Source organism: Aspergillus steynii (genome assembly GCF_002849105.1).
Source record: "Aspergillus steynii IBT 23096 chromosome Unknown P170scaffold_6, whole genome shotgun sequence".
Lineage (NCBI taxonomy): Eukaryota > Fungi > Ascomycota > Eurotiomycetes > Eurotiales > Aspergillaceae > Aspergillus > Aspergillus steynii.
In genome coordinates, this window is record NW_020194403.1 from 1,607,490 (window position 1) to 1,627,445 (window position 19,956).

The 19,956-nt window shown below is 54.8% G+C and overlaps 7 protein-coding genes across 7 annotated transcripts; 3 read left to right on the forward strand and 4 right to left on the reverse strand.

Moving 5' to 3' along the window:
- Positions 1-12: 12 nt before the first annotated feature.
- On the reverse strand, positions 13-1,547 carry P170DRAFT_448629 (putative zinc metallopeptidase; the record flags this gene model as incomplete). Its single annotated transcript, XM_024850979.1, has 3 exons — positions 13-77; positions 149-1,392; positions 1,450-1,547. The coding sequence occupies 3 exons, from the start codon at positions 1,545-1,547 to the stop codon at positions 13-15; spliced, it is 1,407 nt and encodes a 468-aa protein (XP_024702202.1).
- A 246-nt stretch (positions 1,548-1,793) lies between these two features.
- On the forward strand, positions 1,794-3,015 carry P170DRAFT_363245 (SDR family oxidoreductase; the record flags this gene model as incomplete). Its single annotated transcript, XM_024844564.1, has 2 exons — positions 1,794-2,261; positions 2,383-3,015. The coding sequence occupies 2 exons, from the start codon at positions 1,794-1,796 to the stop codon at positions 3,013-3,015; spliced, it is 1,101 nt and encodes a 366-aa protein (XP_024702203.1).
- Positions 3,016-3,237: 222 nt separating this feature from the next.
- On the reverse strand, positions 3,238-4,715 carry P170DRAFT_428165 (rRNA-processing protein SOF1; the record flags this gene model as incomplete). The annotated part of the gene is made up of 3 exons (XM_024847830.1): positions 3,238-3,598; positions 3,660-4,639; positions 4,713-4,715. 3 exons carry the CDS (start codon positions 4,713-4,715, stop codon positions 3,238-3,240), a joined length of 1,344 nt encoding a protein of 447 aa, XP_024702204.1.
- A 220-nt stretch (positions 4,716-4,935) lies between these two features.
- On the forward strand, positions 4,936-8,524 carry P170DRAFT_457339 (SWI-SNF complex subunit). The gene is made up of 5 exons (XM_024851711.1): positions 4,936-5,270; positions 5,349-6,351; positions 6,482-6,783; positions 6,847-7,754; positions 7,832-8,524. Exons 1-5 carry the CDS (start codon positions 5,003-5,005, stop codon positions 8,354-8,356), a joined length of 3,006 nt encoding a protein of 1,001 aa, XP_024702205.1. The 5' UTR covers positions 4,936-5,002; the 3' UTR covers positions 8,357-8,524.
- A 604-nt stretch (positions 8,525-9,128) lies between these two features.
- Positions 9,129-10,404, reverse strand: P170DRAFT_363079 (TLC domain-containing protein; the record flags this gene model as incomplete). Its single annotated transcript, XM_024844553.1, has 2 exons — positions 9,129-9,842; positions 9,925-10,404. 2 exons carry the CDS (start codon positions 10,402-10,404, stop codon positions 9,129-9,131), a joined length of 1,194 nt encoding a protein of 397 aa, XP_024702206.1.
- A 453-nt stretch (positions 10,405-10,857) lies between these two features.
- P170DRAFT_438604 (uncharacterized protein) lies at positions 10,858-17,687 on the reverse strand. Its single transcript, XM_024849636.1, has one exon. It carries the CDS (start codon positions 17,441-17,443, stop codon positions 11,081-11,083), a length of 6,363 nt encoding a protein of 2,120 aa, XP_024702207.1. The 5' UTR covers positions 17,444-17,687; the 3' UTR covers positions 10,858-11,080.
- Positions 17,688-18,326: 639 nt separating this feature from the next.
- On the forward strand, positions 18,327-19,412 carry P170DRAFT_466287 (60S ribosomal protein eL27). The gene is made up of 4 exons (XM_024852406.1): positions 18,327-18,381; positions 18,463-18,518; positions 18,748-19,084; positions 19,146-19,412. The coding sequence occupies exons 1-4, from the start codon at positions 18,375-18,377 to the stop codon at positions 19,151-19,153; spliced, it is 408 nt and encodes a 135-aa protein (XP_024702208.1). The 5' UTR covers positions 18,327-18,374; the 3' UTR covers positions 19,154-19,412.
- The last annotated feature ends 544 nt before the right edge of the window (positions 19,413-19,956 follow it).

Genomic DNA, 19,956 nt, shown 5'->3' on the forward strand with positions numbered 1-19,956 from the left:
ATTTCATCTGCACTAGAGAGATTCTCTTTCGGTCACCCCTTGTTTCTTGCAGAAGCTGTACATCGCCTCGATCATAGCTAGATGTGTCATACGGTTGGGACAGACCAGACTTACACTGAATTAACGTCATTGGGCTGAACTGGCTTACACCTCGCTGTGTCGGGACATACGGAGTGCGGTGGTCTCTTGAGGGCGCCTCTTATGACAACACTCCTACTCACTCGAGCGGGAGGATCCCAGACGACATCCGCAACTCTTGTTCGTTGCCTGGACACTCCGCAGCCGGTATCATCTACATTGTAGAACAGCAAGACATCGTCGCAATCGCCGTGTTTCAGGACCAGGTCGGACGTCCTCGACGACAACCCGATGGCCGTGCGGGCTCGCGTTGAGACACACTCGTACAGCAAGTTCGCGTCGGCCTGCGTGCCCGTCTGATAAACTCCCACCCCCAAGCAAGCCAGCGACAGCGGATCCGGCGATCCCCACGGCGTAAATGCATTTCCTACATTGTTTACCCCCATGACGGCGTCCAGGCCGTACTTGCGGATCATCTCGGGGACTGGCAGGGTACCCCGTGGTCGGCCATTATCACTCTCAGCACCAGGCGGCGCGGCCATATACAGATCGCTGGTCGGCAACCCGACGAAGCTCACTGGCAGATCGTGTTGATGTATCTCTCGGGCCAGCCGGCTCCATTCCTCATGATCAAAGAGCGTCAGCCGCGTACAGTGGCCCAGCATCACTCGTTTGTTTGTGGTGCTCGCCGTCCACCGATTCCTCCGCAGCGCATCCAAAACATACCACACGAGGGCCTCCCTCCCGCCATCCAGATTATAATCCAGATGGAAATCCACATGCTTCTCCAGCTCCAAGGCACGCGCCGCCGCCCAGTCGATATTGCGCTTCGCCGCCGCCTCACCAGCCTCCACGTACGGCGTCGTCCCGATCACATCCACCTGGGGGTACCGGGCCAAGGCCTCCTCCAGTAATGCACGGTTCTCGTCGCCGAACTCGCCGGAAAAGACGGGGTCCTGGGCAAAACAGACCAACTGGATCTGGCAGGCCGCCTCCCAGCGTGTTTTCAACTCCACCCCTGCGTCCAGACAGGTCAGTCCCACCGTGTGATCGACTTCCACGAAGGCTCTCATGGCCGTGACGCCCGAGGCGACGGACTCGGCGAGCAGCCATTCACCGCGTTGCAGCAGATCCGAGCGGTGGAACCCAGCCTTTGCTTGCGCAGTGAGACTCAGGGCTTCCTGGAACGAGCCGGTGGAGGGCAGATGAGATGCGGAGGAGAGGGCGCTGTGCACGAAGGCTTTGTCGAGGTGGATGTGGGGATGTGTAAGGGTAGGAAGGGCCAGTGGTTTATCATTGTTGTCGTGGTTGTTGCTATCGGTGGTGCCAGTGGAGGTCGGGGAAGCGCTGGTGATTGCGATGGAATGCGACGGGCGGTCGAAGGTGATGTTCCAGGAGGAATCGGGGTCCGAGGTCGCCAGTCGGACATTACAGATGGATTCCAAGGGGATCAGCGACGGCGGAGGCATATTGAAGACACCGTGGGATCCGGTAGACCTGCATGTATGATGTTAGTTATTTATAACTTGAAGTTCGTCAAGTCAGCGGAATCTCCGCATGTTCGAACGCCCCACCCAGCGCTAATCTTCAACAACACCAGCTCTGCACTGCACAATTTCTCTCCTCTCTCTTTCTCTTCCTCCACAATTAATTCGGTATTAATTAATATGAGTCCACAGCCGTACCGATCAACCCCATAAACCACCACCACCACCATGTCCAACCCCCGACCCTGGCACCACCACCTCACGCTCGACCTGGTCCTGCGCGTCCTGAACCGCACCCTCCTGCACCCCTGGGTCGCCTGGATCGGCGTGCTGAGCCTCCGCGCCCAAGTGACGCCCTACACGCACCCGGCCTTCATCCTGACGACCGCCTACGCCGTCCTCCTGACCGCCGTGGCCGTCGCGCGCGTCGTCAACCGCCGCGTCGCGTACGGCCTGCCGCGGCCCGTCGAGCCCAGCGACGAGGTCGTCGTCGTCACCGGCGGCGCGAGCGGGCTGGGGCTGCTGATCGCGAGGGTCTACGGGCTGCGGGGCGCCAGTGTGGCGGTCCTGGATGTTAAGGATGCTAAGGAGTTGGAGGGGATAAGGGAGGAGATGATGGCCGGGGTGGATTATTATCGGTGTGATATTGGGAATCGAGAGGAGGTGGAGAGGACGGCGAGGAGGATTGAGAAGGATGTAAGAAATTTGATTCTTTTTTTTTTATGGTGACTACGGGTTCTATAATATGCATGGAGATGGAGGTGGTAGCGGGAATGGAATTGATGAATGACATGGCTAACTATCACTTTCTTGCTAGTTGGGTCCGCCGACGGTGCTGGTCAATTGTGCCGCTGCTCGTGTCAATGGCCAGCCGCTGCTGTCCCTGTCGGCCGATGCTTTCCAGAGAACCATCCAGACCAATCTGCTCGCCGTCTTCCATACCTGCCAAGTGTTCCTGCCTCGCATGTTGGCCAGCCCGACCGGGGGCACCGTGGTGAACGTGAGCTCCGTGCTGGGTCAGCTATGTGCCGCCGGTCTCGCCGATTATTCCGTGAGCAAGGCAGGTCTGAGCGCTCTCCACCGCACACTGGAGGCCGAGCTTCGTAGCTCGGGAGACGATGAGAAGGTTAAGCTGGTCCTGGTCGAGACTGGGCAGCTGGCCACGCCGCTGTTTGAATCCGTCAAAACACCGAATAGTTTCTTTGCGCCCGTGCTCGAACCGGTCCACGTTGCTCAGGAGATCGTGTCGGCGATCGACGAAGGCCAGGCCGGTGTGATCCGGATGCCCACGTTCGCCTCGCTGGTCAATTGGTATGCGGTGTTGCCGGCCGGTCTGCAGCGAATTGCTCGGGCTCTGAGCGGCATCGACCACGCGGTTTCAGGGACAGACAAAGTAGCGGAGCCTTCAAGCCAATCACCGCAAAAAGAGCCGTCTTCCGATACAGACTGATGCGGCAAGTCAAACAGATGGGGTTAAAACTTTTCATGCGGGAACCTGCCCCCATGCATATGGAACGAGTCGGCGTGATGTATATATGTATATGAAATGCCCGGGAACGAATTCGCTTTACAGTTTGGAACTCGTTCCCCGAATGTAGGATGCCTTGACCTTGACCTTGACCCGAAAACAAGGCGGAAATGGCGGGTGTTGGCCCCGAGAAGGACGAATCCTCTATTTCTCGTTGGTCAAGATCATCTTCTCGCGCTCGCTGCGTCTCTTCGGCAGAGCATCCTTCTTAGTATGCTTCCGCACGTTCTCCTCGCGTCTCTTAAGAGCCATAAGCTCTTCTCTCTTGATCTCACGGGCCTTCTTGATGGTTCGGGGCACGTGGCGCTGGCGTCGGATTCTCTTGATCTCGGGCATGTGCGAGTATCTCTGGATCAAAGCCTGATCATATTCGAGCTTCGTTCGTTGACGGGCACTCTTGATTCCACTGCGATCCGAGGCTTTGGAGCGCCACAGCCGGATGTTGCCGTCGTCCGAGCCGGAGAGGATGTATTTGTTATCGGGCGTAAATTTGGCGGAGAAGACGCTGCATCATACGGGTTAGAATGATCAAGTGTGTTTGAAGGGGTCTCAAAAGGTGGACGTACCGCTGCATTCTCTGGGTGTGGTAGATATCACGCGAGTGGCCTTCAGCTCGGTTCCACAGGCGGATTGTTCTATCGTACGACGCCGTCACAAGTTCCTCGCCAGTCGGGCTGAATTCCACGTCCATGACCGCAGCAACGTGGTCTTTCAGCACGTTCAAGGCGCGGTCCATCTTTCGCATATCGAATATGTAAGCGTTGTGGTCTTCGTTGGCCACGGCGAAGTTGAATGCCTCCATAGGGTTCCAAGAAATCGCGTTCGAGGCCAGCCGGAGGACCAGTTTGCTGAGCGGAGAGTTGGTCCGGAGATCGTACATAATGACAGAGCGGTCCATGCCAGTTGACGCCAAGATCGAGGTTTCCGTCTGGTTGAAGGCAACCGATGTGATAGTGTCGATGTTGGTGGGCCAGTGAAGGACCTGCGACGGCGTTGAGGAGGGTCGAGAAAGATCGTAAATGGAGATCTGCGACGACGAGACGGCGAAAGAGGGATGGTTTCTATGGTGTGAAACGCTGGTGAAAGGGCCCTGGCCCAGATACGTCGCCCGCGGGGGAGAGTCCGACTCCGAATTGTACGGATCCCACAGCTTCACGGTCTTGTCACTTGCGCAAGAAAGTAGTTGCCGCTCCGGTGTCCAACAGACCCCCTTCACGATATTTTCGTGGGCCTGCGTGTTCCAAACCTCGCCCTTGGTTGTCAAATCCCAGACTTTGACCATGCCATCGCCACTGCCACTTGCGAATCGTTCCAGAGAGCCGGGGTCTTTGGCCATGGAGTAGACTCCGTCGACGTGACCGTCACCCATCTGGCCCAGAAAGGGCGCGGCGAAGAGACGCTCGAGCTTAGTAGCATTGAGCGCTCGCGTGTACTCTCGAGCTCGTTCGAATGGATGCTGAGCTGGGTCCAGGTTTCGGGGCTGTCGAACGACAGAAGACCCCGGGGCCTGCTGCGAGGAAGCAGGACGAGAAAGAGCTTTGATTTTCTGGGACACACATTAGTAAGACCAGTAAGGACGTATATCCTCGGCAGGATTTGAAAGATTCAAGACCACTCACCATGACGCTCTTCGGTTTGGGTTTATGGAAAAGATGAAGAGATTCAATGTTGGTTTTTTTTTTTTTTTTTCTAAGGCGGATAATGTCCCACGCTGGTTGGCCCGCCAAGCCGCGGGCGGTGAGCGCGGCAGCTCCAGCAGTGACGATTCGGCTTCCTCCATCCTGCTTGTCATCAACTCTTCCAGCTCATTCGGCCGCCATTCCTCGTCCACTGCCATCGTTTCCTCCTCGCAACCCTCCCAACAAGATACCCGCAGCCTTTCCAGTACCTCCCATATCCTCCTACAGCTATGGCGCCCTCCTCGATAACCGCTCAGCGGATCGAGGAAGCTCGGACTCTCTCGAAGACCAACCCTTCCAAGGCTGAGAGTACCTTCAAAGAGATCCTAGCTCAAGGTCCTGGATCGTCGGAAGCTTCCTCTAGGGACTACGAGAATGCTCTGGTTGGATTAGGAGAGCTGTATAGAGATGGGAAGAAGCCGCAGGAGATCGCGGACCTCATCAAGACCAGCCGGGACTCCTTCTCGTCATTTGCCAAAGCCAAGACTGCAAAGCTAGGTAGGTTGAACTGAAGATGGGCGAACTCAGTCGCTTCTGGGACATGTAATTTGAGCTGACTGTTCTGCCTCCGAAAAGTCCGCCAGCTACTGGACTTGTTCAGTGAAATCCCCAACACGCTCGATATCCAGGTTGCCGTCATCCAGTCTTGCATCGACTGGGCCATCTCCGAACGCCGTTCTTTCCTTCGACAGAACCTCCAGACCCGTCTGGTGGCCATTTACATGCAGAAACAATCCTACTACGATGCGCTCAACCTCATCAACCCCCTCCTCCGCGAGCTGAAGCGATTGGATGACAAGCTCATGCTGGTTGAAGTGCAGCTGCTGGAGTCGCGGGTGTTCCATGCCCTGGGCAACCAGGCCAAGGCGCGTGCTGCCTTGACGGCTTCTCGGACATCGGCCGCTTCCGTCTACACACCTCCCAACCTGCAAGCCGGCTTGGACATGCAAAGTGGTATGCTGCATGCGGAGGACAAGGACTTCAACACCTCGTACTCCTACTTTATCGAAGCCTTGGAGGGCTACAGCTCGCTGGACGAGGGCGAGAAGGCGACCGCGACTCTCCAGTACATGCTGCTCTGCAAGATTATGTTGAACCTGGTGGATGACGTGACGAGTCTGCTGGGCTCCAAGCAAGCCCAGAAGTATGCCAGCCCTCGGCTCGAGGCCATGAAGGCCGTGGCGCGTGCTCACGCCAACCGATCGCTGGAAGAGTATGAGAAGGCTCTGTCGGACTACCGGTTCGAACTCGGCAGCGATGCGTTTATTCGCAACCACCTCCGCCGACTGTACGATGCCATGTTGGAGCAGAACCTGATCAAGGTGATCGAGCCCTTCAGCCGAGTGGAGTTGGACCATATCTCCAAGATGGTCGGGCTGGACACGCAGCAAGTGGAGCGCAAGCTGTCCCAGATGATCCTGGACAAGGTGATTATCGGCGTGTTAGATCAAGGATCGGGATGTCTGATCGTCTACGATGAGACGGAGCGAGACCAGGCGTACGACGCTGCCTTGGATACCGTGGCCAAGCTGAGCAACGTGGTGGAGGAACTGTACACAAATCAGGCTTCGCTGTTGGAGTGAGGGAGCATGGCCGTGTTGAGACGATGGTCGGGACATGATATAACATTGCAGACATGAAATCGGAATAATTTGACCGCATTAGCCAGTAAAGATGTGTAGATCTTCGCATTCTACTCTATTCTCTAGTATGCTCCGTGTTGTATGTGTCTTTGATCACTGGGTTACCGAAACGGGACTAGCGCCCATCGCGGCAAAAGAATCGCGACGCCGCGAAAGAAACGACGTCCTTCCGACCCATCGGGAGCTTGTTCCTTCCACTCCGTATTTGCTGCTCTCCTCATCAATTCCCGATCCGATCCCTTGCGGGCCTATTCCCTGCTACGTCACGAGAACCATGAATGCCCCAATGCCGCCCAACTACGGCCGTGGCTTCCCGCAGGCCGCCCAACGGTCTCCTGCCACGCCTCGTCGCGGACCTCCAGGACCAGGTCGGTTCTCGGCCCCTTGATCCGTCGTACGCTCACGCTAACCCTAAATCTCTCCTATAGCAGGCCCTGCAATGCCGGTGCCCATGGCTCAACATCCCGTTCCCCCTCAGTATCTGCCTGCGCAGCGCAACATGGCACACCCCAACGACGCCGCCATACGTCGGAGCCGCAAGCCCACCGACAAGAACATCCCCGACGGTATTGAAGATGTAATTGTCGGAGAAGGCGTACAGCAGTACAAGAGCCTGCGCGACCTGGAGAAACGACTTGACGCCGCCATCGTCCGCAAGAGACTGGACATCCAGGATTCAATCAGCAAGACCGTCAAGAAATACCGCACGATGCGCATCTGGATCTCGAATACGGTGGAGTCTCAGCCCTGGCAGGATGCCAGTGGGCAAAATGGGTCGGCACCTGGAAGTAACCCCGGCTCGGGACGATACAAGGTCCGTATCGAGGGACGCCTACTGGACGACGACAGTGATCCCACGGCAGCCGAGGACAGTGAAGACGAAGGCGCGGACGAATCGAATGGAGATGCTATGGAACAGGATTCTGCGGAGGCCAAGAAATCCGGCGCCAAACGTCAAAAGCAGCGCTTCTCGCACTTTTTCAAGACCATCTCCGTCGACTTCGACAAGGCCTCCACGGCCAACCCGGAGGACGTCAAACCCGTTAACTGGGCCAAACCTCAGCTGCCACCCAACGCCGTCTCGCTTCCTCCCACTGCGGACTTCGACTCGCTGCAGTTTTCTCGGGCGTCCCAGGAAAATTTGAACGTCACCATTAGCCTTGTTCACGACGAGGTGCCTGAGCGATACAAGCTGAGCAAGGAGCTGGCGGAGGTCCTCGACGTTGAGGAAGAGACCCGAAGTGGCATCGTCCTTGGCATTTGGGATTATATCCGCGCTATGGGCCTTCAGGAAGATGAGGAGAAGCGCCTCGTCCGTTGTGATCATCGTTTGCGATCGGTTTGTTTTCCCGTCTTGCCCATACCCCCTTATTGCTTGCATCCATCCATGCTAATAGCATTTCCTCTGCCCTACAGATCTTCGGTAGAGAACAAATGTTTTTCCCGCAAATTCCCGAGAGCATCGGCCCTCACACTAGTCCTATTGACCCCGTCAAGCTGCCCTACACCATCCGCGTCGACGAAGAGTTCCACAAGAATCCCACGCCTACCGTGTACGATATCCAAGTGGCCGTGGAGGACCCTCTCCGCGCCAAGATGCTGGCATTGACGAAAAACCACCAATACTCCATGGCCATGCAAAAGATCACCGCGCTGGATGACCAAGCAGCTCTCATCATCCAGACCTTGACGCATTCGCGCGCCAGACATTCCTTCTACACGGCGCTCAGCAAGGACCCGGCCAACTTTGTGCGTCGCTGGATCAATTCCCAGCGCCGCGATCTCGAGACGATCCTTGGCGAAGCCACGCGCGGTGGCGGCGAAGATGGCAGCGGACCCGAGTTCCGCCGTGGAGGCTCCGATGGTGCCTGGGACACGCCCGTGGCCCGTGAAGCTGTACGGTACATGCTTGCGAAGCCGGAGGCAGCTATGGGACGGTGATTTTAGTTACGTCGGTGTTCTGATCATCCCTGGATGGGAGGGGAAACCCGTTGGGCTTGGAGGCGCTTATGTGGTGTTCGGATTGGGGGTAGTTCTTTTAATACTTGTTTCTTGTTCTTCCTACAACTCAATTTACTGTACTTTGGAGTGGTGTCAATCTCACTTGTGATACTCAACCGATATGCCATTGTAAATGGGGATGGAGATGATAAAATAGGTTTGCCCAGGTTTATAGAACTCTTGATATGCTGTAGTGGGAGAAGGGGAAGAAAAAAGAAAAGAAAAAACACCCACATGCTCCATGGTCCAATCTAGGTGCGAGGATCGAAAATGTTCAAGCGATAACGGCAGGCAGTTGGGGTCATCATACAAGATGATGAATATATACCACCGTCTGATAAGCCCCAAACGGAAAAGCGAACAGACATGACAGGCATAACGGGAAAAAATATCAAGGCAAGAAGAATCATTATATAGCAAGGAAAAGATGACGAGATGACGAGAATAATAGATATAAGAGACCAGCCCAGATTTCAGCGACACCATGATTTTCAACAAGCAGCATCTTTCGGAAGATACATAAACTATAAAGCAGTGAATTATGAGTGTGAATGAAAAAAGTCCTGGTCAACAGAAGCATGTATTTAGAGTTGAACAAATTGCTTCGGAGGGTCTTTGGTTTGCACATTTGCACATGCATACATTGGTTTGAATTGAAAGCCCGGTGGCTCTTCATGTGTAGGAGGTAGAGATCAAACGATGTGAAACCACCTCAAGTAGCCAAGTCGGCCTTCCTCCTGCGCAATTCGTCCGTAATTCCGGTATCCACGGCCGAGGCGATCTTCTCGTCGATTTCATCGCCGTGGAATAAGCTTCCTTCCTCCTGCTCCAGCTTGGCAGCCGCGTCGAGAACGGCCTTCTGCGCGATATCGTCCTTCAATTGGGCGACCTTCTCTTCCTTGGTTGCCGAATGCGGCTGAGCTGGAGTAGCCGGGCCGCGGAACCGCTTCATGACAGTCTCGATCATCTTCGAGAACCAGTAGTAGTTGAGCGAGTTGAGGACCACGTTGGAGACGACGTACGTCAGCACCAACCAGGTGGGGACCCCGCCGGCGGTGTGAGAAGCGAAACGGGAGAGTTCGGTGCCGGCACTCCGGCAAGCTTCGTCGAGCTCGGAGCAGTGGGCCGTGGGGTCGCGCAGACCGAAGACCTGCGAGGAGATGTCGACGGGGAAACCGGGGCTGGAGCTGGAGCTATCCCAGGTTTGTTTGAGGGCGTACCACATGTCCCGGTAGACGAGAACAGATTGCCAGGTTCCCCAGACGAGCCGACAGCTGAAGAACATAAAGAGGAGCATCATGCCATTGTACCATTGGAGGTTGCTTCCGGTCATGTTGACCTTGTCCAGGAACCAGTGGATGTTGAGGAAGGGGCTGGAGAGCTCGTAGAGAATGAATACAGGCGAGTAGAAGTTCACGAAGGGTCTCTAGAGTAGTAGGCCGGAGAATTAGTGCTGAGCGCTTGACAATTGGAGAGGACGAATGGGAGGATTGCCCGAAGCAACGTACGTATCCAAAACTAAAAACCCACAGGGCACTAATGGCATGGAAGAGCATGCCGACGCCGAACATCCGGACATAGATCGCGCTGATGATCAAGTCGTAGACAAAGTATCCAGCTGCGAAAGCTCCCACCATGCCACAAACCCCAGTGTATCCATAAATGCGTTCACCGATATTCATCGACTTCCGCTCCTCATCAGAAAACATAGCCCACAGGGCCAGTGCATTGATGAAGGTGCTCTGCACCAACGACACAACGTGCACATCCCAGTTCAGCTTCGTCCGCCGGTTGAGCTGGGGGTAGTGTCGGGGAAAGAGGAGCGGAGATAGCCACGGGGAGAGGACGAAGTGAATGAACTGGTACACAACAAAAGAGAACAGGATCTCATGGATATGGTCCGATAAGGCGGGGACGTTGAAATAGATCGCCCAAGGGTCGACAGCGTCTCGCAGCCATCCCGGGGGAGGCGGCAATGGGTCCAACATGCCGACCGCTCTTCCGACGAGGAGGACCGAGAGGGAAGAGGCACTCCTAGATAGGAGGTAGTAGACGGGCTAACCCAGATGCAAAGCTAGGATAGCGATGCCTCCAGGAAAGGGGGAGGAGTAGAGGAAGGTCCAGAAAAGCCGGGTGGGGACTCAGACGGACTCAAGGCTAGCCATGGTGGAGAAGGGAGGTGGAAGAGTTAAGAAGGGAGGAGGAGAGGAGCAGGCCAGGCACCCCGAATGATGAAGCGCCGAGGCTGCTCCCGTGCCGGCCGATGCCTGATTCGTGGGGCTGCCACAGTTGGGATTCCGTTGGGGCGGCTGACTCAGTGCCTGACCGCCTCGGGGTCATCTGATCCAGACGGCGGCCTCAGGCTACGAATTATGTGATCCTACGGAGGGTCAGGTGATGGAAGGCTTCATTATTCATGCATTTCACTGGGACTCTGTACACAGAAGTTGCAAACAAAGGAAATTACAAAAGAAAAGAATTTCAACGCCGACATCCTTCGCGTGTCCGGCCAAAAAACAGGAGGAAAAGAAACAGGAGAAGAAAACGTATCAACATGGCAAAAAGAAACGGTGGTATATGGATATCACAAGGAAGAATCGACATCAGGTGGTGGCAGACGATCGTCTCAGGTCATCAGCGTGACGGAGGGGATCATTTCGCTGATTATCCCACGGCACTCGTGATCTCTGGGCCGAGTCCGCTGTCGCTGTGCTGTCCGTAGAGTACCATCTTGGCTGCCTCAGCGTCCAAATCTCCGGCATCTCGGTCATTTGAAGGGTCGTCGCCCTTGGTCGTCTCGGCATCATCATCGTCCTGCGCCTCTGCACCCGGCCCATCATTCTCATCTTGTTCTCGATCTCCCGGGGTGTCCTGCTGTTCCGCGCCAGCTCCCCCCGGGGTGGAGCTAGCGGTGCTCACTCGTCGATCAGTGGAGACAACGCTGCCGGTTCCATAAACCATGCTATCCGTGTAGGTGCCGGTATAACTGGTCCTTCGCTCTGTACCTGTGTCGCTCTCTTCACCACTCTGGTGTTCCTCCTCTTCCGGGAAAGCTTCGTTCTCTTTGTTGGCTACCGAGCTCCGGCCACCCCACGAGGCTTTCCGTTGGGAAAAGTTGGACTTGACAGAATGGCTTCGCTTCAGGCTCGCAAAGCCGCTGTTGCCGCTGGCTTGTCGGTCAGAAACACCACGGTTGCCCGTTACGTGACTTAGACTTAGGATCCGCCTTTCTTTGCTGGCGTTGGACGGGGTCACAGAGCCAGCCTGTGAAGGGGTTTGCCCTCGCTTCTTCAGAGCCAATCCAACGCTGCTGCCGAGGATACTGCGATTGTCCTTGGCGGTGCTAGCATTGCTGGCGCAACTAGGACCTCGCGCCCGAGAACCGCGAGATTTCTTCATATTCAAACCCGGCATGTTGGGGCGGCTAAGAAGCACACTGCGGGCATGATCGAGAACACCTTCCAGGATCCGCTTCTCCAAGCTGTCTGCGCGATCTTCCATGACTTGCATCTCTTCCTGGCGGAGCTCCAGTGCCATTTCCAGACCGGAAACCTCCTTGTTCAGCTTCGTGTTTTGCTTGACAAGGTCATCCTTTTCGGTCTTCAGGCTACTGATCATCTTCAACAGCGACTCCTTCTCTTCGTTGAGAGTAACAATCTCAGCTTCGACTTGGTCTTTCTGAGCGTTCCGCCTCTCAAGCGCAACCGCGGCTTCTTCAGACTCCTTGCGTCTCCGCTCGTTGTCTTCGGTGACCATCGCCGACTGGGCCGTGAACATCTCGTTCATCTTGCGGGATGTCTCCATGATGTCCTTGTGCATCTCGTCCAATTTCATCATTTGCGTGACCGACTGCTCGGTGTTGGTAGCATGTCCTATGAGGGTATCGAGTTTGTCATGTACGGGCCCATTGGTGCCTGTGGCATGACTGAGCAGCTCGTTGAGTTTGTCGTACATCTGGCCATTGGTACTTGTAGTCTGGTTCAGAAGCTGGTCGAGTTTCTCATGCACCTGGTCATTCGTTACGCGTTCAACAAGAACATCAAGCGCCTCATGCACCTTTTCATTCTTAGCATGGTCCAGGATGCTGTTCAGCTTCTCATGTACTTGGCTGTCGTCATACTTTTCCGGTTCAGGTGCTGGAAGCGCAGGAAGAAGTTGCGGGATGGTAGAAGGCAGAGTAGAAAGGTCCATTTTCAGGTCTTCGGCAGACTTCTGTGAATGATCGTAATGTTGGCCAACAATCGACAGAATCTCTTGAATGGACTCCAAAACCTGGGGATGGAACTCGTGCAATTTGCTTTCCACACGATCAGTCGCTGCTGCGGCTTTTTCGATGTCTGATCGAGCTTGCTCCTGCTGTGACTTAACCTCATTCTGAATTTCTTCCATCTTGGTGTACGACGTATCGACCTTCTCAAAGAAAGTTTTGGTGTCGGCGCTAATCCGCTCGCAGGCCTCGTTGACGCTATTGCCCATGGTACCAATGACGAGCTTGATGTCCTCGGCGAGGGCTTTAGTGTTAGTGACGGCCTCAAGGTTGGCCTCATCTCGTTGAGCAGAGTCCGAAAATTTCGACTCCATGGCACTTTGAGCTTCGTCATATTTGCCGATGACCTCGCCAAGCTTTTCGTCAATCTTGGTGCCCAATTCAACAATGATGGCAGCTCTAGTCTCGTCATGTTTCACGACAGCTGCGGCATCTCGTTCCTCCTTCTCCAGCTTCTCCGCGTCCTGCTCGCCGCGAGCGCGCTCGAACTCCCGATTGATCAATTCCGTGAGTTCGTTGACATTTTCGACTGTCGTGAAGCTTTCGGCAGAAGCTGCCAAACCCTCGAGAAGTTGCTTGAGCTCGGAGAGGCCTTCGTTGCTTCCGTCGAGCTTGCTCTTCATTTCGTCTCCAAGACCCTCGACGACCGCCCGAGCCTCGTCAATCTTCTCGGCCAGGCCGGCGTGCTCCACCTTCCGTGCTTCAAAGCCTTGGGCGGTCATCTCATTCTCGGCCTCTGTCTTCTCCCTAAATTCAGCGACCAGGGCAGAGAGATCTTGGAAATCGGTTTTGGTCGGCAAAGTCTCAACATCTGGAAGTTTGAGCTCGTCCACCTGTGTCTTGACTTCGAAAATCATAGCCTCGACCGTCTGCAGGTCGGCCTTGACGAGTTTCTCGGTATCGGTTTCTTCCTCGGTCCCCTTGCCCTTCAACTCCTCGAGGGCAACCCACATATCCTTCATCAGGGTCTCAAGGGTTCCGATCTCGGCCTTTGTTGGCCCCTCCGCTTCCAAGCGAGTTCCCATCTCGGATATGGCTTCTTTGGTCTCTTTAACCATAGCCTCCAAGCTTCCGAGCTGCTCGGCCTTTGCTATTTCATCCGGGGCGGGGAACGTCATTTCGTCAAGCTGAGACTTTGTGTTCCGAAGCAGGGTCTCAATCGCATCCGTGTCCTCCTTCTTGGCTGTCGTCTCGTCTGTAGGGTTCTCCCGGGCAACAATTCCTGAGATGGAACCTTGCAGCTCGTGAAGGCCTGCCAAAACATCATCGAGGTGCTCCTTTTTGAGAGCATCCGCGGATGGTTCAGCGGCTCGCGGAGTTGACTCGATTGCCTCGACCTTGACTTGGAGTTGGGAAATCAGAGCTTTAAGCCCCTCAATATCGGTGCCTATGTTTGACTCGTTGGCAAGCATCAGCTCCCCTCCCCTGGTCGTTTCCATCTCCTCGACACCCTCGGTACCCTCGGCACCCTTGTGTGACTCGCGCAGTGATTCTACGTCTGCCTTCAAACTGCTGAGCCCTTCTTTCAGGGTTTCGAGGAGCTCCGAGTGGTCTGAAGCAGCTGGTCTGTCAATGAGTTTGGCCAAATCTTCCCGGATAGTACCAACCCCATCTTGGAAAACATCGACAAGCTCGTTGGTGGAAAAAACGTTTTCACCGCTCTCTTTAGGGGGTTCTTTTTCGGTGTGGAACGTTTCAAGGCTTTCACGGAGAGCAGCGATGATATCGTCTTTGTCGTTTTTCGGTTCCTCTGCGCGGACAAGACTCATATTCATTGACTCACGAAGGCTTTCAAACTCCTGTTTGATAACCTGTGCAACATCCTGGGTGCTCTCGGTTTTTCGGCCTTCTGAAATATCACGGATGGCGTCAAGAATCTCGTCTTTCTCGGCCGATACATTGCTTCGAATCAACATGCCGCTTAGACTGGTTCGAAGATGTTCGAACTCCTTTTCCATGGCATCGAGAAGTTCTGGGGTATCGGGATTACCACCAGACCCATTGGAAAGAGCAGTTTCTGTGATGGTCTTCTCCATATCGGCCTGCAGTAATCGGAAGCCATCTTTGACGGTATCCATAATCTCATGCTTGCCCGAAGCTTCTGTAGCGGCGGCGGCGTAAGACTCAACTTCCTGACGTACGACCGCGATTCCATCTTTGATTGCGTCCAGCACCTGCGAATTATCTTGTTCATTAGATAGCGAGCGTTGATGAGTTTCTTCCTTCATGGCTTCCAGCTGCTCCTGAAGACGTCCCAGCATCTGATCACCCACGTTGTGGTTAGTGGACGCAGTTGCTTCTTGAAGTCCAGCGGAGATAGCTTCCATGAGGTCGTCCTTGTTCAGCTCGATTTCTCTGATCATGGAGTTCTGGTTCTCCATTCCTTCTGCAATGGCATTCAGAATGTCATCACGCGAAATAGATGGCTGGGCGTCAGCACTGACAGCAGATTGCTGGGCGGAAAATGCGTCGTTGACAACGTTGGCGACATCTTCCTTTGTGATGTGAGGAGTCTCCATTTCTTTGGCCGCTGTGAAGTGTGCTTCTATCCCGTCTGACACAGCACTCAGAATTTCGTCCCGACCCAGGCCGGAGTCGAGGGTTTCCCTTGTAAGTGCACTTTGTGTCGTGACCGATTCGGTAACTGCCTGCAGTATTTCATCGCGAATCGTATGAAGATGTTCAGGCTCCACGGACCGAGGTGCGGGCTGACTGTTTTCGAAACACTCCCGAATGGTTTGCGCGATTTCATCCTTGGTGATAGAGGGAGGCGGTGCGAAGTCTTGCATCCCAGCCTGTACGGCGGCAAGAACTTGGTCGTACGTGACAGCGTGCTCATGCTTCGGCTGATATTCCTTCAGACCTTCTGCAAGGCATTCAAGAATTTCGTCACGCTCCAGTCCGAAATTTTGCAATTCGATCTCGGGTTTGTAAGTCTCCCAAGCCTCTCGCACTGTCTCAATGATATCCTCCTTCTGCATTTCGTTTCCGCGGAGCTCGTCCCGTAGTCGAGCCCAATCGAGGTCCTCAAAAGCGCCCTTGAGAATGGAATAGATCGCCGAACTATCCATGGCAGCTCTAAATTCGGATAGCGCGGATGAGTGGTGCTGGTTCTCGGCAAGGATGGACGCGAGTTGCTCCTTGAGTTCGTGGAGGCAATCGTCGACAATGGCAGCGATTTCTTCCTCTCCAGGAGAACTATTAGATTGATCCTCCAGAGCTCTGGGCATTTGGGCTTCTTCGAATTGACGCGCTAGGTTTCGTCCCATCCCCAAGACCTCTCCACGGAGCTCTCGCACCAGTGCTTTCACTTCGTTTGTAAGTCCTCCTCCTTCGATGACACTGCTTCTCACTCGTTTCATGATAGCCAGCATGTCGTCCTGGTTATCGGTGTGAATTAGAGAGCGGTCGGACTCTCTATGATTGTCCATCTCGTCTCCCTCAGGCCCAAACACCGGTCTTGCATCGAACGATCTCGATTGGGTTCCAGTGAAATCTGAGTTCGCGCGTGGTGGCATGCGGGCGGCACTGAAACTGAGTCGGGTTGGCACCAGGGCCTTATTTCCCGCGTCCTCTTTCACATGCGTCAGGATTTCCTCCAGCATCTCCGCAATTTTGCTGTCGGGGTGACTTTCAGATGTGTCGGATGTGGGTCTGGATTTCAGTTCCTCCGCCAGCTCCACAAGCTTATCCTGACCTTCTTTCGTGGCCATTTCTCGAAGAACCTTTTCCAAGAGAGCAATGCTGGCAGAGCCGTCAGAGATTGGCGCTGGAGAGCCGCACATCTCGCGTTCCATTGCTGCAGCGAAGGGGTTAGGGCTTTGCATGCGGGGCGCTGAGTAACTTTTCTTCGAGTTCGGAGAACTATCCGGGTCCCTGTTGTTAATATCTTTATCAGATCCCAGGAGAGTACTGAAATCCCACCTTGTGGCAGCATCACTATCTAGAAACTTTGCAGACAAGCTGGAGGATAAATCGCGAAGACTCTTCCGAATATCTTCGTCTCGGGCGTTCGTGGCGGCTTTGAGGCTGACCAGGTCTGTGGCGTTATCTTTGCTGCGGCGGCTCAACTGCGCCATCTCCCGCTGGAGATTGCTTGCGATGTCCGTGAGACTGTGGATTTGTGTCGATAAAGAGTTCAAACTCGATGGGTTGGTCTCACTTGAGACCACAAACGGATCGGAGTCATCGCTCTTCGGCTGCACTTCGCTCTCACTCGGCAACTGCATATTCTGCAGAGCCAGCATAGTCGCCGAAGGGGGGGTGCTTTCGCCCAGAATGGGTTTGGATAGGTAACGGTTGGAAATGAGCAGGTTGGGAAGGTCGCGATCCGAGTCTCGGTCCTCCTGGTCATCGCTAGACTTCGTCGGGCTCTTTTCTTGTTGTTTGGCATTTGGGTCTAGTATCGACGCTTTGAGCGGTCTTTCCGGTGACCTGCTTTCCAGGTAGTTCAGAAACTCGGAGCGAGGGTCGTTGTTCTGGAACGACTGCATTCGCTTATGGAACTGGCCCTTGATCAAAGACTTCTCGGGCGACGACGGCTTGGGTGGCATGGGATTGGTTGTGTAGGAGCTGGGTGCATTTTCGCGCATCTTCTCCGCGAAGTTGGCAGCTACAGCTTGAATGCCCGGGGATACATTGCCCTTCGTGGCCGGGCTGGTGGAACCGGGATTCATGGGCAATGGCGGAGGCGCCCGTTCAGGATCTGAACTGTCCCACCTTCGTTTCCGCGGTTTGAAAGTCAGTCTAAAATAATCCATGGTGGAAAGATTGAACGAAAGAACGAAAGCCCTCTTGGTGGGAGGCGACGGTCGACACCTACATGGGCACGGATTGATGTCTTAAAACTAGCTCCCGATCGTGGGAACCTTCGCGCGTATGCGATGGCATATTAAGACCTCGACTTGGGGGGGGTGGAGGTCCTGTCGTCAATCTTGCGAAGACGAAGTGGGTTCTGTTGTTGGAATGTGCGCAGGAATGTTCGTCAATTAAAGTCGTAAAGGCATATCAATTCATCAAAACAAAAACAGAGAAAACAAACGGTGCGAGCTGCAGATCCAGTCGAGGGGTGGGCGCAAGGATAAATCGTAAACAGAGAGACGTGAAAAGCGTGAAGAAGCAACAAAAGACAGAACGATACGCTGGCTAGCAAAAGAGGAAGATGGATGCCGGGCAGGGCAACCAAGGGCTCACAACAATGCGACGGGGATGGGGCAAGGCAGGAAGGAAGGAGAAAAGGCGGTTGAACTCCGGAGTAGATAATCATCAAATAAGTAGTAGATCAAGAAAACATCAGAGTGGAGATCCACGCCGCAAGGCACGGTAGCTCATGGGGCGTCAACTGCAACCCGGCCCAATCTCCGCCGTACACATCAAGATTCAGCATGGCAACCGACGCCGGTTTGGTTGTCCGGTAAACAGAGCGCCCGCGGGCGGTGAGGCCTGCTCGGCGCTGCGTTTCTCCGGTGCTGCCGTCGCCAGCGCCAATGGGGAAACTGCCCGCTTCGGGCATAGTCGCAGCCCCGGCTCGACGGTCGGTAAGTCGGCCAATGAGATCGGGGCACACAAAGCCGCTTGCCCTGATCCCGTGCCGTTGTGCACTCGAAAGCGAAAAAAAGAACTGAACCTTCTCCTCGACCGAAGCACATCGACAACCACCCCATCGACCTGCCGCTCCCCGGGACTTTCACAATGAAGTGTTAGTTGTTCGCCGCTATATCTCGATTCTACGGAATTTTTTTTTTCTTGCGATTTCAATGCTGACGGAATGTCAATATAGTCATGAAAGTGGGCCGTGTGGCCATCGTTACCCGTGGCCGTTATGCCGGTAAGAAGGTACGACTCAAAAGAGAACCCGCTTGATTTTATCCCCGGCGAGATAGATGGAAGGGAGGAGAAAGAACTTGCAACCGATCGAGAAGAAACGAATTCGACATCAGCGATCCCCGATATCGAGGAACAGACGAACCAGGGTGGAAGGATCATGGGAGGATACAAGACTACGAGAGGATGGGTGTCAATAGGCGCAGTGTGCTGACCAGGGCCTTTTTTTCCGATTCTACAGGTCGTCATCATCAACCCCAACGACACTGGCTCCAAGGCGCACCCCTTCGCCTACGCCATCGTTGCCGGTATCGAGCGTTACCCTCTGAAGGTCACCCGCCGCATGGGCAAGAAGACGGTTGAGAAGCGCAGCCGCGTCAAGCCTTTCATCAAGGTTGTCAACTACAACCACTTGATGCCCACTCGCTACACTCTCGAGCTCGAGGGCCTCAAGGGTGCCGTTTCCGCCGACACCTTCAAGGAGGTCTCCCAGCGTGAGGACGCCAAGAAGACCGTCAAGAAGGCTCTTGAGGACCGCTACACCAGCGGCAAGAACCGGTGGTTCTTCACTCCTCTGCGTACGTACCATTCTCGGCCCGTGATCGCTGTTGGACATTCGAGGGCTGACTATCTTCGCAGGTTTCTAAACGGGGTATTTTTGGGCGTTATGTCGTTTGAGCGCGCAAGGTCTGAGGTGAGGCAAAGGGAAAAAAAGGCATCGAGCACATTCGGTTCAGGAGCATGGGATGACCGGAAAACGTATACCATCGCTGGAGGAAGAATTGGGGATGTATCGATGTACAAGTCCAGGACTTGGCCATTTTCTTTTTTAATGAAGGAGGCCACTCAGAACTGGCATCCTCGAAATGAAATGGAAATATGAACAAATTCAAACTTTTCTTTGTGTCTTCTAACCGCTTACCGTCTCGCACTGCTGCCGTGTCGGCGATGGCTGCCGGCACAGTGCCGCCCCCTTCGATCGCGACGACGCTCCGCCCAACTCAATCGGAACGCGAGTCATTCAACAGCCGCACGGAGCGAGATGGTCTCGAATCGCATCTGGACTGCGAGGATCCGGGAGGCACGTCTCTTGGCGCCATCCCCGCATCACGCAGGCTCCCCTCTCCGCATCCCACGCCGTCTCGGGTTCATGAAACAGGATAGCCGAACAGCGGGGGGCGCAGATGGTCTCTTCATAATAATGCCCTCATTCTCAACAACGGCAGAGTTATGTCCATCCATCACGGGCTGGCCTGGACTGGACCGGCCCATGCATGCGACGGGGGCGTAAACGGCACGGGGCGGCTCGCGGTCAACAGCATCCAGTTAGTAGAAGCAGCCCTGGTCTTCGTATTCGTCGGCCTTTGACCTGCATGAGCTACTGCGCCGGTTGCATGCCATCATTAATATTTGCCAGTATTTCTCCCACCTTGGAAACAGCCCCCGCCGT